The sequence below is a fragment of the Dreissena polymorpha genome, chromosome 2, assembly GCF_020536995.1.
Source record: "Dreissena polymorpha isolate Duluth1 chromosome 2, UMN_Dpol_1.0, whole genome shotgun sequence".
NCBI classification, from domain to species: Eukaryota; Metazoa; Mollusca; class Bivalvia; order Myida; family Dreissenidae; genus Dreissena; species Dreissena polymorpha.
In genome coordinates this window covers 132,817,348-132,833,746 of record NC_068356.1, presented here as the reverse complement: position 1 = coordinate 132,833,746, position 16,399 = coordinate 132,817,348, and the positions used below count along the sequence as shown (strand labels likewise).

The 16,399-nt window shown below is 36.7% G+C and overlaps 2 protein-coding genes across 2 annotated transcripts in view; both read right to left on the bottom strand.

The window, feature by feature from the left end:
- Positions 1 to 16,399, bottom strand: part of LOC127869056 (E3 ubiquitin-protein ligase UBR3-like) — a 107,228-nt gene that overhangs the window by 17,994 nt on the left and 72,835 nt on the right. Inside the window, exons 30-31 of the mRNA XM_052411325.1 lie at positions 13,290 to 13,405; positions 12,503 to 12,598 (exon numbers count right to left, since the gene is read on the bottom strand). Coding sequence (XP_052267285.1) covers positions 12,503 to 12,598; positions 13,290 to 13,405 — 212 coding nt within the window. The remainder of the gene's footprint in view (positions 1 to 12,502; positions 12,599 to 13,289; positions 13,406 to 16,399) is intronic.
- LOC127869061 (uncharacterized) lies at positions 1,353 to 5,569 on the bottom strand. The gene is made up of 3 exons (XM_052411338.1): positions 4,954 to 5,569; positions 3,608 to 4,623; positions 1,353 to 2,350 (listed from the first exon to the last, which is right to left on the bottom strand). The coding sequence occupies exons 1-3, from the start codon at positions 5,316 to 5,318 to the stop codon at positions 2,001 to 2,003; spliced, it is 1,731 nt and encodes a 576-aa protein (XP_052267298.1). The 5' UTR covers positions 5,319 to 5,569; the 3' UTR covers positions 1,353 to 2,000.

Sequence of the window (16,399 nt, the reverse complement as noted above, 5' to 3'; positions counted from 1 at the left end):
TAGTGACCTGAAAATCAATAGGGGTCATCTGCGAGTCACGATCAATGTACCTATGAAGTGTCATGATCCTAGGCAAAAGCGTTCTTGAGTTATCATTTGAAAATCATTTTACTATTTCGGGTCACCCTGACCTTGACCTTTGACCTTGTGACCTCAAAACCAATAGGGGTCATCTGCGAGTCATGATCAATCTACCTATGAAGTTTCATGATCCTAGGCATATGCGTTCTTGAGTTATCATCCGAAAACCATTTTACTATTTCGGGTCACAGTGACCTTGACCTTTGACCTAGTGACCTCAAAATCAATAGGGGTCATCTGCGAGTCATGATCAATCTACCTATGAAGTTTCATGATCCTTGGCGTATGCGTTCTTGAGTTATCATCCGGAAATCATTTTACTATTTCGGGTCACCGTGACCTTGACCTTTGACCTAGTGACCTCAAAATCAATAGGGGTCATCTGCTAGTCATGATCAATCTACCTATGAAGTTTCATGATCCTAGGCGTTGCGTTCTTGAGTTATCATCCGGAAACCATTTTACTATTTCGGGTCACCGTGACCTTGATCTTTGACCTAGTGACCTCAAAATCAATAGGGGTCATCTGCAAGTCATGATCAATGTACCTATGAAGTTTCATGATCCTAGCCCCAAGCGTTCTTGAGTTATCATCCGGAAACCACCTGGTGGACGGACCAACCGACAGACCGACCGACCGACATGTGCAAAGCAATATACCCCCTCTTCTTCGAAGGGGGGCATAATTATATTATTTTTTAGTGTCTGAAAACTTAAGAGTAATTACGGTAGTTTTGACCTCACGTTACCCAGTTTTAGACTCATCCAAGATGTAATTGCGACAAACATTCTGAACAAGTTTCATAAAGATTGGACATAACTGTGGCCTCTAGAGTGTTAACAAGGTAAATGTTGACAACGCAGTTCACACAACAGACTACAATCAATAGACAAAAGTTGATCACAAAAGCTCACAAAAAGCATGTTGTGCTCAGGTTAGCTAAAAAGAGTATCTCATAAGCACAAAATAGTAAACACTAATCAAGCAAATATTTAATGAATACAAATGGCAATATCAGAATACTGGTTTTGTATTCAATGCCATCCCTAGTAAATAAGGTTAATGTGAACTTGAATTGTTTAAATTTAATGTATTCAGCAAATACGTTGAAAGGTAGAGGCTAACAACATATCTGACTAATAAATGTATGCATAATTATCAACACAAATAAAACTGAGTACAACAATCAAAGAAATCTGTTAAATTCATGATTGTCACGCTATTAAACTTCATACCAGTATTTCTTATAACACAATACACAGTGAGTGACATTTTAAGAATAAATAAAAAAATGTAAAAACCTCATCTAAACTGCAACCTGCGCTTCATTTCACTTTGCATGTCAATAACACAACAATATTGTAGAGAAAAAATCACCACAAGTAAACTGTGTATGTACATGCTAGTCATTTTGGAGATTTACATCAAGATTACAACAATACACTGTTGCAATTAAAACTTAAAAAAATCATCAGACAGGTGATTCCTTACAACAAATGATTTGATGCATGTTTTTGAATTGTTTTGTAACACAACAGATTGTACAGCAAGAATTAGACTTTTAAACATAATACTTCATACAGATCCATGCTGCCAAGAATTGTATTATGGAAGTACTATTTCAAACATATCCATGATCGGACTTTACTTGGCAACACAATTCATTATCCAGGTAAATTATGTGATGAAAGTAACACTGAATACGAGTTTGGTGTGGCAATGTTTTCATGTTGAAAGCTTATGTTCCAGCAAGTTTCTACTGAAATTTATTTAACAAAAAAATTGTACTTTAAACACCAGATTTTGCTTTTTAATTGTTCCATAATGATGGAGGCATCCTATGGTTGCTGACTGACCGTTGTATTGTCAAGATTTCATGTTGAAAGAGCATGTTTGCCTGACACTGGTGAAAACACAACTATTTTACTTTAAACACAAGGATGTTGTTGCTAAATTGCCCCACAACAATCGATGCTGTGCTCCTATTGAAGTAGACTGACAGTGGGTCATCAAGTCCATCCCTCTTGGTAGCAAGAGTTGCCAGCTTCTTATTGCCTTCACCATACAGCTGTAGGATAGTGTTTGATGCATATCCACAGACCAGAACCTGTCCCTGAGCAGTCACGTGTATACCTCTTGGCCTTTTTAGGTCTGGGTCTGTGAATGTGTGGAGAACTGTGCCATCTGTGGCCAGGGTGAGGACCTTGTCATGGTAATAGTTGGTGACAAATATCTTGTCACCTGAAGGACTTACAGCACACTTATTAACTGGAAAAGAGAGAATAATACAACGTAGTTAATTTTGTCAGAATAATTACATCAATAAAACAAGATATGTGTTTGTCAGAAACACTATGTTCCCTTTGCGCCACTTTGAAGCTATATATTTGACCTTTGACCTTGAAGGATGACCTTGACCTTTCACCACTCAAAATGTGCAGCTCCATGAGATACACATGCATGCCAAATATCAAGTTGCTATCTTCGATATTGCAAAAGTTATTGCAAATGTTAAAGTTGGGGCAAACAAACAAACACACAAACAAACCAACAGAGAGGGCAAAAACAATATGACCCCCACTATAGTGGTGGGGGACATAAAAACTGTTACTTCTTATTCAAACCAACTATTTGTTTTAACTTATAGTGAGTGCTTTCTCTTAAAGTGAAACACATGTGACTGCATGATTATTTCAGCATGATTATTTCATGCATCACATTCTTTCAAAACTTCATGTAATTACTGACATAGTTAAGGCTTGCTTACATGATTATTTTTATGGAATTGTTTATAATTGTCTTGTAAACCTTTAAAAAAAACTCCTTTACAGTAAACAGGGTGCAGGGTAACATGACTGTGGGTTAAACATTTATGGATGTAAACACACTGGTTTTGCTTGTTTTCATACAACTTTTTAAAAAAATTCTTAAGAATTTCAACTAATGCATAAGACAGATTTTTATGCTGCTTTTGGCAATGTGAAATACATCATAATTACTTTGTTTATTAAGCCTGTGTTCTTGTTCAAAAATTTGATTTGTACTAAACCGTTATGCTTAACGCAACTTGAAATTTTGTCACCGATTTCAGACGTAATCAAGGATTTATTCTTATATCATAAGATATTGGCACAAACTGCAAGAAAAACTGTCTTTTATGCACTAAAGATTTTTGCAATTGTACTTCAATAACTTGAGATCTTTGCAAAAATTAAATTCTTAACAGTGTGTTTACATTCTGTCCAGCCCGTGTGAAAACCCCTGAAAACCCAGTTGATTCTGCACCCTGGTAAAAAAATCAATAACAAAAATACTTAGGCAATGAAAGGACATTATTGTTTTCTCTTACTAATAGTGATATTCATATGACCATAATTTGCAAACATAATAATCTGGAATATATGGGCAAATTCAAAAATGCAATTGACTTCTATAAACATGTGTATATTGCATTTTTTTATATATTTCTTGTAATAATTCAAAAATACACCCTGATATATCCACCATAATATTGCATTATATTACCTGTCTTCAGAGCTGATGTATCCTCATACAACTTTTCCAACATGTCTCCTTGCATTGAATACTTGTAAAGTGCAGTGCCAGAAGAGAGATACATGTCTTGCAGATTATAAGCAATACCAATACATTTATGTTCTAACTGAAACGTTGTGCCATTAGACAGCAGCCCATCATTTACAGAGATAAACTGGACCTCATTTGTCTTATCCTTGTCCACAGCAACAGCTACTTCACTTGGTGTTATTTGACAAATGTCAAATGGATAACCATTTACATTACAATGACCCACCACCTGGTATTGATGATTCAGTAAATTAACTTTTTTTTCAGCACGATCAGCGACAAGGATCTGATCATTGGACAAAACACAAACGGCACTAATATAAAAGATTTCCTCACTAAAACTAGCTGTTAAAAGGCTTTTCAGTGAACCCCCTTGCACAGTGAATATCTGGTCTGGGTCATCATGCAGAGGCACAGCTTGAGTACATACCAAAATCCTCCCCAGACCTGACAATTTAGACAAATACTGTTGAATATCACGGTTGGCCTGGAATGTTAGTGAACTTTTTATCTGAACAGAGTTCTCCTTCAGATAAGTTTCAGAATGCTTAATCTTTTCCAGACATTTCTTACTTGCAACAAATAATAGTTCCGCTTTGCTCTTATCAACAATTTCCTTCAATGCATCACTGAGTTGTGTTAATTCATTTTTAAGCTGAATGCAATTATCCATGTCAGTCTTGACAGAAGCTTTCAGACTGGTCATCTCATCATCTAGCTCTTTTATAGTGGTCTTTTCCATCTCATCTAAAATTTCATTTAATTTTTGGCGTGTTTTACTTATTTCCTGCAATTGTTTCTTGTATGAAACTTTCAAAAACCGCATGTTGGTATCCAAATTGTTTTTAAGTTTCTTGAGTTCTTTAAGAATAGTTTCAATCTTTCTTAAAAATTGCTGCAAGTCTGGCGGAGGTCCTTCGACTGACTTGGATATCTGTGTAACTTTAGCACATTGTCTGAAAAGAAAATAATACTTAAATATGTGTACGAGGTTCTAATGATCATTATTAATATAAAAAAGTAAAAAATTTGGTTTCAGCATATTTTCCCCATTTCCAGAAAGCTTTTTTAAGTCACTAGTATGGAATATATTCATATTCATTCTGATACCATGTCTAATCTTTTATAGACACTTATTTAATATAATTTACCTTTGAAATTTTATTCATATTATTCATATTCACAAACAAATCAATTTTCATTTTTCAATAACTGAATTAAATAATGCCATATTCTACTTACAGCACCAAACATATTCAAAAGCAAACTAAATATGTTTGAATTACCTGTGATTGAGGAAAGCACATTTAGTGCAACACAGCTGACTGTGGTCATCACAAAACATGTCTAGATGTATGTCGTTATGAAGGTCACATTTCAGAAACAAATCCTCCACTTCCTTGGACACTGGCCACTTACTTGTTTCTCCCCTTCCATAAGGCACATGATTCACAAACAACTTACCATGCATTTTTTTACATTTTGCACAATAAAATTTGAGACACGTCTTACAGTAAAAATCCGCCAACTTCGCAATTTTTTGCTCTAGACATGGCGAACAAGAAAAGTCTATAACTGAGTCAGAGCCTTCAGACGCAGTTGATTGAGAAAATGTAACCACCTTTATCACCTTATTAAAATATGAAGCCATCTTGATCACCGTATTATAAATATTCAATAGAAATGAGTATTCCTTAAATTACACCCCTTCAGCTGGTGGCTAAAATTAACTTATATAATACTTTGGATTGTACTGTTTACGTATAAATATTTGAGCTATCCGTACTTGACTTCATGTGACAATACACATTATTAAATCATATGAGGCTAATGTTATCATACAGTAGAAAAGACTGTATCACAACAGAGCTATTAGCAACAGTCCACTTAATACATGTTGTTATCTTGAATATCATTTTGGTATCTGAGGCATATCTGTAAATTAGTATTTAAAACAGAGGTATATACATGAACTGTCACTTAAGTATAAGGTTACACACAACCTATAATCACACTGCGTTAGTGAGGTTTAAAGATGAAGACATTCTGAAGTATAAATAAGTTTTGTATATGCACAGGCTGTCAAGTACCCTTTTTTCAAAAAGTAGGAAAAAATAGGAACTACTTTTGCAAGAAAAGTAGGAAAAAAGTAGGAAAAAGTAGGAACTTTTCCCTCAAAAGTAGGAATACATAATACTAATTTTTTAGACACAGGTCCAGGAAACATAGCTTGAAACAGAGCAGGAGTGCCATCACATGTTCTGTATGGATACCCACTTGAAGCTACCTTAAGGCCCCAAAAGATTTCAGCCTTTTGTACCTGTTCCTTATGTGATGAATGTACTTGCATACAGATAGATTTATCCCCACCACCCTGAGAGCTGCTTGGCTTTGGGGCACTTCCAAACAAACGCTTTTGTGAATTATCATGCATGTATTTCATGTTTTCCTTGTGTTTTTATCCATCTGCATGACTTATCAATTAATTAGCACCAGAATTACTACAAGATGGACTTCATTCAGACAGTACAATATCTTGCAAACTCATTGCCGGTATCTTTCTTGCACCACGATCCAAGTGTTTTTTCACTGTTGTCCCACTTCTCCATCCATGAAGGGTTAAACTTTGTTTTCCCACTAGGCATTTTAGCACTTATAGTGTATCTATGATAATTAAGTTTCAAGCAAAGCTACCCTGTTAAAGAAGTATACATGTAATTAGATGCTGTTCATTTTGGTGTATCATCAAATAAGTGGTTAGAGGTCTTCTGTGTATCGAAATGGTAATATATTGTGCATGTTATATCCTTAAGCATGCCAAATATCAAGTTGCTATCTTCAATATTGCAAAAGTTATGGCCCATATTAAAGTTTTCGGACGGACACACAGACAGACAAACAGAAGGACTGACAGTACAACTGCCATATGCCAACGGGAGCATAAAAATGTATCAGGGCGTTTAGGCTCTGTGCATTTATCTTTAATTACTTAGCATGATGTACCTATGATATCAATAGAACATCATATCCGTTGTCATGTACACATGTAATACAGAATTTATTACATAATATTTGTAAATGATGAAAACTCTGCAAAGCATCAGTTTTATCTTTTTCAAATAACTTGTGTAATAAATTCCATATTACATAACCACTCATACAATACATGTATCTCTATATCTCTACATTCCAAACAGCAATATCATGTAAACATGCATAAGGTTTGGTCAAATTGTTGTCAATGGAAACAAAATAAAACTGGAATAAACAATGCTCTTGCATCACTGGGAACTGTGTAAGGTAGTGAAGTCTGCAGTGTACAAATGCTAAGGAAGTAAGCAAGGCACTATTGTTACTTCAAAAAAACTTGTCAATAATTTTAAAAGTTACATAAGAAATAAATATTTATGCTCCTGAAGAGGTGCTAGCAGACAGTCAGCATGGGTTGTCAGGTCTCATCTAGATGAATGCACATTAACAGGGATACAGTCATGCCATAAATTCATTTATCCTGCAAGTTTACTAAATAAACTCTTTAAAAAAAAAAAATTCTCCATTGAAAATGAAAAAGTAGGAATAGTAGGAAGATTTGGTAAAAAAATAGGAAAAAGTAGGATCCTGATGAAAAAGTAGGAAATAGTAGGAAAAAGTAGGAAAAAGTATGACCGCTTGACAGCCTGTATGCATAAAACCTTGTAGAAAGATATGGCATATACAATATTATGTGTATCTGTTGTGTTTATCACCTAAAAAACAAGCAAATTCATTGAATTCATATTCCCCGCCAATATGCTTCTGGACACAAAAGTGCTATATTTGACACTCAAAAAAGCATTTTTTTCAAGATACAAAGGGCCATAACTCCCTTATTATCCAATGGCGTACAATGCCATTTGGCGTGCATCATCCTCTTATCCATATATATACTCATACAAAGTTTCAATGAAATCCACCAAAGCACTTCCAAGATATGGCTCCGGACACAAAAGTGCCGGACGGACGGACAGACAGACAGCCGGACAGACGGACGGACAACGCCAAAACAATATCCCTCCGCCTTTGGCCAATATGCTTCTGGACACAAAAGTGCTATATTTGACACTCAAAAAAGCATTTTTTCAAGATACAAAGGGCCATAACTTCCTTATTATCCGATGAAGTACAATGCCATTTGGTGTGCATCATCCTCTTATCCATATATATACTCATACCAAGTTTCAATGAAATCCACCAAAGCACTTCCAAGATATGGCTCCGGAAACAAAAGTGCCGGACGGAGGGACGGACAGCCGGACGGACGGACAACGCCAAAACAATATCCCTCCGCCAGGGGGGGGATCCTTTAAGGGGATATGTTCAATCTTACAGCTGGAATGGAGGCACAAATGCAAATACATTTAACCACATAGGTGATCTAAAAAGCACTGCTAATAAAACCTTTATGTATGCTTTGTTCAAAACACTAAACCCGACATTACAGCAGTTTATGTATGGCCCTACGTTATAGCCCAAATATTAGTATTATCAGTAATGCTGATGAATACAAGTTTGTGGTCCCAGGACTTTTCCCTAATTTGGCCATGACAAAATCCAGTTTCCTTGAAACTATACTTACATACTGAACTAAAAATATAGCAAGATAACATTATTTTTTTTAAGATTTTGTCATGCTTTGGAAGCAACAATACCTTAGATTGACAAAGTAAATTGTGATGTATGTGTTTTATACCCCAGTGTCCATTCTAGACCACTCAATTGCCCGATTTGCGCTATTTTTCCAAAATATCACGCTTATTTTCAGAATGTGTGCGAGAAAATTCGCGCTCGATATCCAAGAGAATTTTTTCAAGATCAAAGCGATATGGTCTTCGCTAAAAATTTTGAGAGCTGACTAACGATCGTCTGTCAACAACATGTATCTCTTTACTCAACTTAAGACAGCCTAAAGGCAGAGCGTCTTTGTGTTGGAAAATCGATATTGGCAAATGAGAGCACGCTTTTGTAGGTAGTCACTACCTGCAGTTAAATCATGCAGACAACGAGTGACATAATTGTCATAAGCGCGTGGTTTTGTTGGCTTACCATACAAATCAAACCCTGCAGTGTACACCGCCACAATGAAATCATGGCCAGTTACGTAGAAAACTGATGGTGGCAACCGGATGTAATCCTCATGGAAAGTGTGCCTTTCGTGCATAAAATTGTCAAAACATTTATTAAAACCATAAAGCGTTTAAACAAATTAGCCTTGAATTCATTACAAACAACTGTTAACGTTATGTTGAATTCTCAAATGAGCATAATTAAATTTAAATCCGAAACACACTTCCAAATTTTTATTGCAACGTTCACAAATTCTAGCATCAAATAAACAATGCTCATGTATTTTGTGTTGATCCTTGGTCTCGATAAAGTGTGCGAAAATCATGCTGCATGTACACTGTCACGTCATACGCATCAAAACTTTGTAGCACCAAGCCCTGGATATCATGACAAAAGTGAAAATCAGCAAATGTTAATTTTTGTAATTTAAAATGATAAAGAAATATCATGTGAAAACATGTTTATTTTTTGTTTATAAATGTAAGTCAGTGCAATACTATGGAAAGTGCTGTTTTAATTAAACTGTAGTAACCATATGTATTTTACTGACTTGACAATATATTATAATGTTTAAGGTAAAATAATTAAACATTACAACTAAAATGAATAAAATGTCATTTGATAATTGACCCTCTTTATCAAAGTGAGGGGGAATTTCCCCCCATCTTTAGGATTTCTAGAATAGACACTGATACCCTAGACTGATTTAAAGATGATGGTCTTAAAGTGCTAACCAGGAGTTCACAGTACACAAATTTGACCCTGTGCACTTGTTTTTTCTCCACTTTTCCCAGATTCAAACATGGCAGTCAAGTTGTCATGATAAACATTCTGGCTGAGTTTCATCGAGATTGAGTACTAATGTGGCTTCTAAATTGGTTAATTTCTAATATTTCACATGGTGACTTAGTTTTTGGATGACCTTTATGCAGATTCAAAATTGACCTAGGTATTGTCAAGGTAACTTTTGTGGGTGTAAGTTTTAGCAAAATTGACATATAAATGTGGCTTCCAGAGTGGTAACAGAGCTTTTCTAAGATAAGACAAGGTTATTTAAATTTGTGACACACTTGACCAAGATTCTACCTTGGCCTAGATATTGTCATGATAACCATTCCAAGTTTCATAAAGATTGAGTCATAAATGTTGCTTCTAGAGTGGTAACAAGGTTGTTCTAAGATTTCAGCTGTTTATCTAGCTGTACGGCAATAGACTAGCTCAGAAAGTATCTCACTAGATGACAAAGTAAACCAGCAAAGTGTTTCAGAACTTTGATTATATGTACATTATTACAACAAATACTTTGGGTAATCTTTGAGAAGATTGCAAAAAAGGTAACTTTCAGAGTGTTCACAACGTTGAACTACAGCCATATCAGAGCATTGCCTACCCCCTGATGGCCATGTTTTTCAACAAACCAGAACAGATTTGAACCAACTAGGCCAATAAATCTTTAAAACAAATCTTCCCCCCCCCCTGGCAACCATGTTTTTTTTTACAGAAACTCAGCTTAGCTAATATTGTTCTAGTTAAAATGTTCTGAGCAAATTTCATAATGATTGGGCAAGAAATATGACTTTTAGAGCATTCAAAAATGTTCACTATAGCCATATTAGGAAAACTGCCCCGTCCCAAAGTGGTCATGATTTTTAAATGGACCACAACAATTTTTGAACTTGGCAAAGATATCATAAGAACAAATGTTCTGAGCAAGTTTCACGATAATTGGACAAAAAAGTAACGGAATCATTTTAAAACTCAGAACAAAAAACATTAAATGTTCTGACTTACTTTGATGATGATTGTTCAAAAATTGTGACTTTATTTTCGAACCATTTTCTAACTAAGCTGGGGTCTCATTAGAACAAATGTTCTGTGCAAGATTCATAATGATTAGGCAAAAAATGTGACCTCTAGAGTGTTAACACGCTTTTTCATTAATTTGACCTTGGGACCTAGTTTTGACCAAACATGGCCCAGTTTCAAACTCTAAGGTAACACTGGTGTAGAGGATACTTTGTCCGCCTAGCGACTTGGTGGTCACAGGTTCAATTCCCACTGCGGGAGCGTTCTTTCGATTTACCCCATAGACACCAAGTACTGGTTCTAGTCTAATGAAAAGGACTCGAGAGCTTTTCAAATAAGCCTAAGGCTTTCTTTGCATTGAGCTAAATTAAACATGTTTAAACTTAACTCTGTGGAGATTTCATTGGTAGAAAATGTTCTGAACAAGTTTCATGACCATTGGGCAATAAATGTGACATCTGGGGTATCACAAGGTAAATGATGATGACAGATGACTGACTACAGATGATGCACGATGTACGCCTGACAAAAGGTTATCACAAATGACCTCAAAAATGACCTTGACCCCAACAATAGCCACAGTTCTTGTCATTGACACACTGTCTACAAGGTCATTACACTTTGCTCATTATTAATTCAAGAGTATCTGGTAGAATGGCTTTTCAATTCCTACACATAAAAAAAAACTAGTCCGCATAACATGTCCTGTAAAATATTGTAAGGTCTGGCCTGTCAGTCCAATTTTAAGGACCAATTTTCCTAAAAACAATTGACAGCAATTTGTTAATTTGTCTAGGTTTGTTTTCACCTCTGTAACTTTTCTGCATTGTAAAAATAGTGATAACATCTGTATAAATGTACTTTTCAATACAAAGGCTGCAATACAACCGAGTTATTTAAATATAAGGCTATTGTCAAGCAAAAATATGGTCCCCTACTGGCTCCAAAATTTGTCAGAAATTCCACCATTTTCATAAAAAAAGTTTTTGCTTGCCATAGCAACCACAATTTTTGCCGTAGGAACAAAATGAAATGACGTGCATAATGTCCATATTGCCATCTATCCATGATGCAAATTTCATGAAAAAATATTAAGAACTTTTTAAGTTATCGCAGGATCCAGAAAACCACCATTTTCAGCAGTATTTCTAGTCTATTTGTTGCCTTAGCAACCAGAATTTTTGACGTGGGAACAAAATGAAATGACGTGCATAATGTCCATATTGCCATCTATCCATGTTTCAAGTTTCATGAAAAAATATTAAGAACTTTTAAAGTTATCACAGGATCCAGAAAAGTGTGACAGACAGACAGACAGACAGACAGGCAGGCAGGCAGGCAGGCAGGCAGGCAGGCAGGCAGGCAGGCAGGCAGGCAGGCAGGCAGGCAGGCAGGCAGGCAGGCAGGCAGGCAGGCAGGCAGGCAGGCAGGCAGGCAGGCAGGCAGGCAGGCAGGCAGGCAGGCAGGCAGGCAGGCAGGCAGGCAGGCAGGCAGGCAGGCAGGCAGGCAGGCAGGCAGGCAGGCAGGCAGGCAGGCAGGCAGGCAGGCAGGCAGGCAGGCAGGCAGGCAGGCAGGCAGGCAGGCAGGCAGGCAGGCAGGCAGGCAGGCAGGCAGGCAGGCAGGCAGGCAGGCAGGCAGGCAGGCAGGCAGGCAGGCAGGCAGGCAGACAGACAGACAGACAGACAGACAGACAGACAGACAGACAGACAGACACACAGACAGACAGACAGACAGACAGACAGACAGACACACAGACACACAGACAGACACACAGACAGACACACAGACAGACACACAGACACACAGAGCACAAACTATAAGTCCCCTCCGGTAACGGACAATTATTATGTAGTCAATAGGCCCTGTAAAAATAGAGAAGGACCTGCATTTGTTCCAATTGTACAGGATCTATGGCAGTCCACTTACCGCAAGAAGGTCAGTGTCTTCCTTCTCGTACAGGAAACTCGTTGCCAGACGGGTGATCACATGACTTAGCATTCCCTCTAGTGTGTTGAATGCCACCTGGAGATAGAAATATGAGCCTCTTTGTGGGAAAACTGCGTTTAATGCATGCCGTAACTGCAAGGACGAAACTTTTCTCCTAAACTGGATTTTTATTAAACAGAGACTTCCTCTAAACCAAAAATTCCATAAAAGCTGAAAGTGTTGTCCCTGATTAGCCTTAGGCTATGCAGACTGAACAGGCTTATCTGTGACAACACTTTTTGCTCATGCATTAAGCCCAGTTTTCCTAGAATGAGGCTCATGTTATGCGTGTGAATAATCGTAGTGATATGTAACCATATTATAAACAAAGCTTCTTGAAAAGCATGCTCTTCAATGTGTCACAGAAAACAAGTCTTGCAAGTAACTGGTCTTTGAAACTTGGTGATCTTTTTGCCAAGTATTGCTGAAACTGTATGCACTTTGTTATAATAATTATGGGATAAAATATGGTTTTCAGAAAATAAATTGTCTGTAAAAAAAAGGGGTCCACACATTTTGAATGTGGAAAAGAAAAAATGTCCACAAATTTTGAATGAAACCATTATAACAGTAATTAATTACCAAAAAAATATTTTCCCCACGGAGCTTTGCGAATACATGTACAGACCCTGGGCCTAACTGCTTTCCCCATACTTTTGCGCCCACTCTTCTACAAGATTTGAAAATACGTGCCCAGGGCCCCAAAATATGCCCCCCCAATACTTACATGTCTACCCTTTTTCCATGCCTCCCTCTCTTCCTCAGTAAACTTGCACGTCATCACACACAGGGACTGAATGAAGACCATGTTGTACACTACCTGTACCACGAAATCAAAGTGACCTGAAATGACACCGTAATCTGATGTTTTAACCATATTCATAAACATGGCCCCACATAGAATCTGCTGTTTTACCATGTTTTAGACAGGGCCCAGAAGCTCAAAACTTGAATGGCCAGACAAGCTATCATCTTGTTAAAGGGACTTGTTCACAATCTGGCAAAATAACCATTAAAAAAATTGTCCTACAATCAAGAAAGAATGTTTGCATTTATTTTGTTATTGTTAATATTTTAACCTTTTCTCAAAAATGCTGTTTTATAAGTTAATTAATTTAATGCTCTTTTTTTAAATACAAAATTCTTTGAACAAGTCCCTTTCACAATTTAAATAAATAAAACTGGTAAATCAAACAACTTGCAGAAAGAGCATTACAACATAATGTTAGGAAACCTTTCTGCATTCTTTTAACAAAGAAATTACAAGGGCTGTTTGTAAAACATGCATGCCCCCCCCATATGGGCTTTCAGTTGTAGTGGCAGCCATTGTGTGAATATGTTTTTTGTTACTGTGAATTGACCTTTGACCTAGTGATTTGAAAATCAATATGGGTCTTGTGCCAGTCATGATCAATGTACCTATGAAGTTTCTTGATCATAGGCCTAATTATTCGCAAGTTATCATCAGGAAACCATTTAACTGTTTTGAGTCACTATGACCTTAACCTTTGAATAAGTGACCTGAAAATCAATATGGGTCATCTGCCAGTCATTATCAATGTACCTATGAAGTTTCATGATCCTAGGCGTAAGCGTTCTTGAGTTATCATCCGGAAACCATTTTACTGTTTCAAGTCACCATGACCTTTGACCTAGTGACCTGAAAATCAATAGGGGTCATCTGCCAGTCATTATCAATGTACCTATGAAGTTTTATGATCCTAGACGTAAGCGTTCTTGAGTTACCATCTGGAAACCATTTTACTACCATCCGGAACCATTTTACTATTTCAAGTCTCTGTGACCTTGATCTTTGACCTAGTGACCTCAAAATCAATAGGGGTAATCTGCCAGTCATGATCAATGTACCTATGAAGTTTCATGTTCCTAGGCCTAAGCATTCTTGAGTTATCATCCGGAAACCATCTGGTGGACGAACAGACGGACAGACCGACCTATCGACATGTGCAAAACAATATACCCCCTCTTCTGCCAGTCAGGATAAATGTACCTATGAACTTTGATGATCCTAGGTGTAAGCGTTCTTGATTTATCATCCAGAAACCATTTTACTATTTCGGGTCACCGCGACCTTGACCTTTGACCTAGTGACCTGAATCAATAGGGGTCATCTGCGAGTCATGATCAAAGTACCTATGAAGTTTCTTGATCCTAGGCATAAGCGTTCTTGAGTTATCATCCAGAAACCATTTTACTATTTCGGGTCACCGTGACCTTGACCTTTGACCTAGTGACCTCAAAATCAATAGGGGTCATCTGCAAGTCATGATCAATGTACCTATGAAGTTTCATGATCCTAGGCCTAAGCGCTCTTGAGTCATCATCTGGAAACCATCTGGTGGACGGACGGACGGACCGACATGTGCAAAACAATATGCCCCCTCTTCTTCGAAGGAGGGCATAATAAGCAAAGTTAGTAATAGCTCTGTCATGCTTTCATCTCTAATGATCCTGCAAAGCCTAAAATATAGAATTAATCAGCTCTGGGTGCAAGGGTTGCAAAGCCTTTCGGCCTTCAAAGATACAAAAAATTAGTCAAAGGTAAAAAAATAGATAAATTTACATTTTTGAACATGCTTTACACATGTTAATGTTTTATATACATAGAAATAGTCAAATCATTTCAAATAAAAAATATACTGTTGAATCTACTAAAACTAAATGATACCTGAAGACTGCCATAGCCACTAAATAACTTATGCATCGACCAAACATTTTATTTTTCCCTGACTTTTCACAGACTTTTCTCAAATATCTTTTTGCTGACCATTTTTTTAAATTTCCTGAATTTTCACTGACCTTGAAAAAAAATCAAATTTCCCAATTTTTCAAGTTAAGTGGCAACCGTGACACAATTTACCTTTGAGGATGACCTTGACCTTTAACTTTTACCACTCAAAATGTGCAGCTTCATGAGAACGCCGCTTTGATTTTTTATTTTTTTTACCTTTGACCTTGAAGGATGACCTTGACCTACAACTTACACCACTCAAAATGTGTAGCTTCATGAGAACACCGCTTTGAATTAAAAAAAAAAATTACCTTTGACCTTGAAGGATGACCTTGACCTTAAACTTCCACCACTCAAAATGTGCAGCTTCATGAGATGCACATGCATGCCAAATATCAAGTTTCTATCTTCAATAATGCAAAAGTTATGGCCAACGTTTAAGTTTTTTTTGGACGGACGGACAGACTGACATACACACAAACACACATACTGACATACTGACGGACAGTTCAACTGCTATATGCCACCCTACTGGGGGCATAATTAAACAGAATCTTTCTTTATCACGGTTTAAGACAGACTACTGCAAGTTCAATATATGAGCATGCAATAAAAGTATCTTAAAGGAAAAACACTTATTTCTCATTCATTAAAATACTTTTCAGGACATAAAAAAAATGTTCATTAGATTAAATTCATTCGGATTTTCAAAAGACCAAACATGAAAATAATTAATAAGAAGCAAATTTGTTGAATTGATATCACCGGCCAAATAAATTTGTTTAAAGATGGGTGAAGAAAAAAAAGAAACAAAGGGCATTAACTCTTATTTCAGAAAGTGTAGGCTTATGGTTCTTGTGTATTTCACTTTTCCACATTGATATATACACACCCATGAAGTTTCAACTTAAAATATTGTATTGTATCTGAGATACAGCCCTCAAGAGTTACATCAAAAAAAGAGAAGAAAACAAGGGCAATTACTCTTTTTTTAGAAAGTGAAGGGTTATGTTTCTTGTGCAGGCACTTCTCATTGTATACAATGAAGTTTCATGTCAAAAACTTATATAGTTTTTGTGATACAG

Excerpts from the sequence above, each read along its gene's own strand:
- LOC127869061 (XM_052411338.1), bottom strand. The coding sequence starts at position 5,318 with ATGGCTTCATATTTTAATAAGGTGATAAAGGTGGTTACATTTTCTCAA. Across the intron at positions 4,624-4,953 it reads TGTGCTTTCCTCAATCACAG|ACAATGTGCTAAAGTTACAC; the intron begins GTAATTCAAACA and ends TTTTCTTTTCAG. Across the intron at positions 2,351-3,607 it reads TACATCAGCTCTGAAGACAG|TTAATAAGTGTGCTGTAAGT; the intron begins GTAATATAATGC and ends TCTCTTTTCCAG.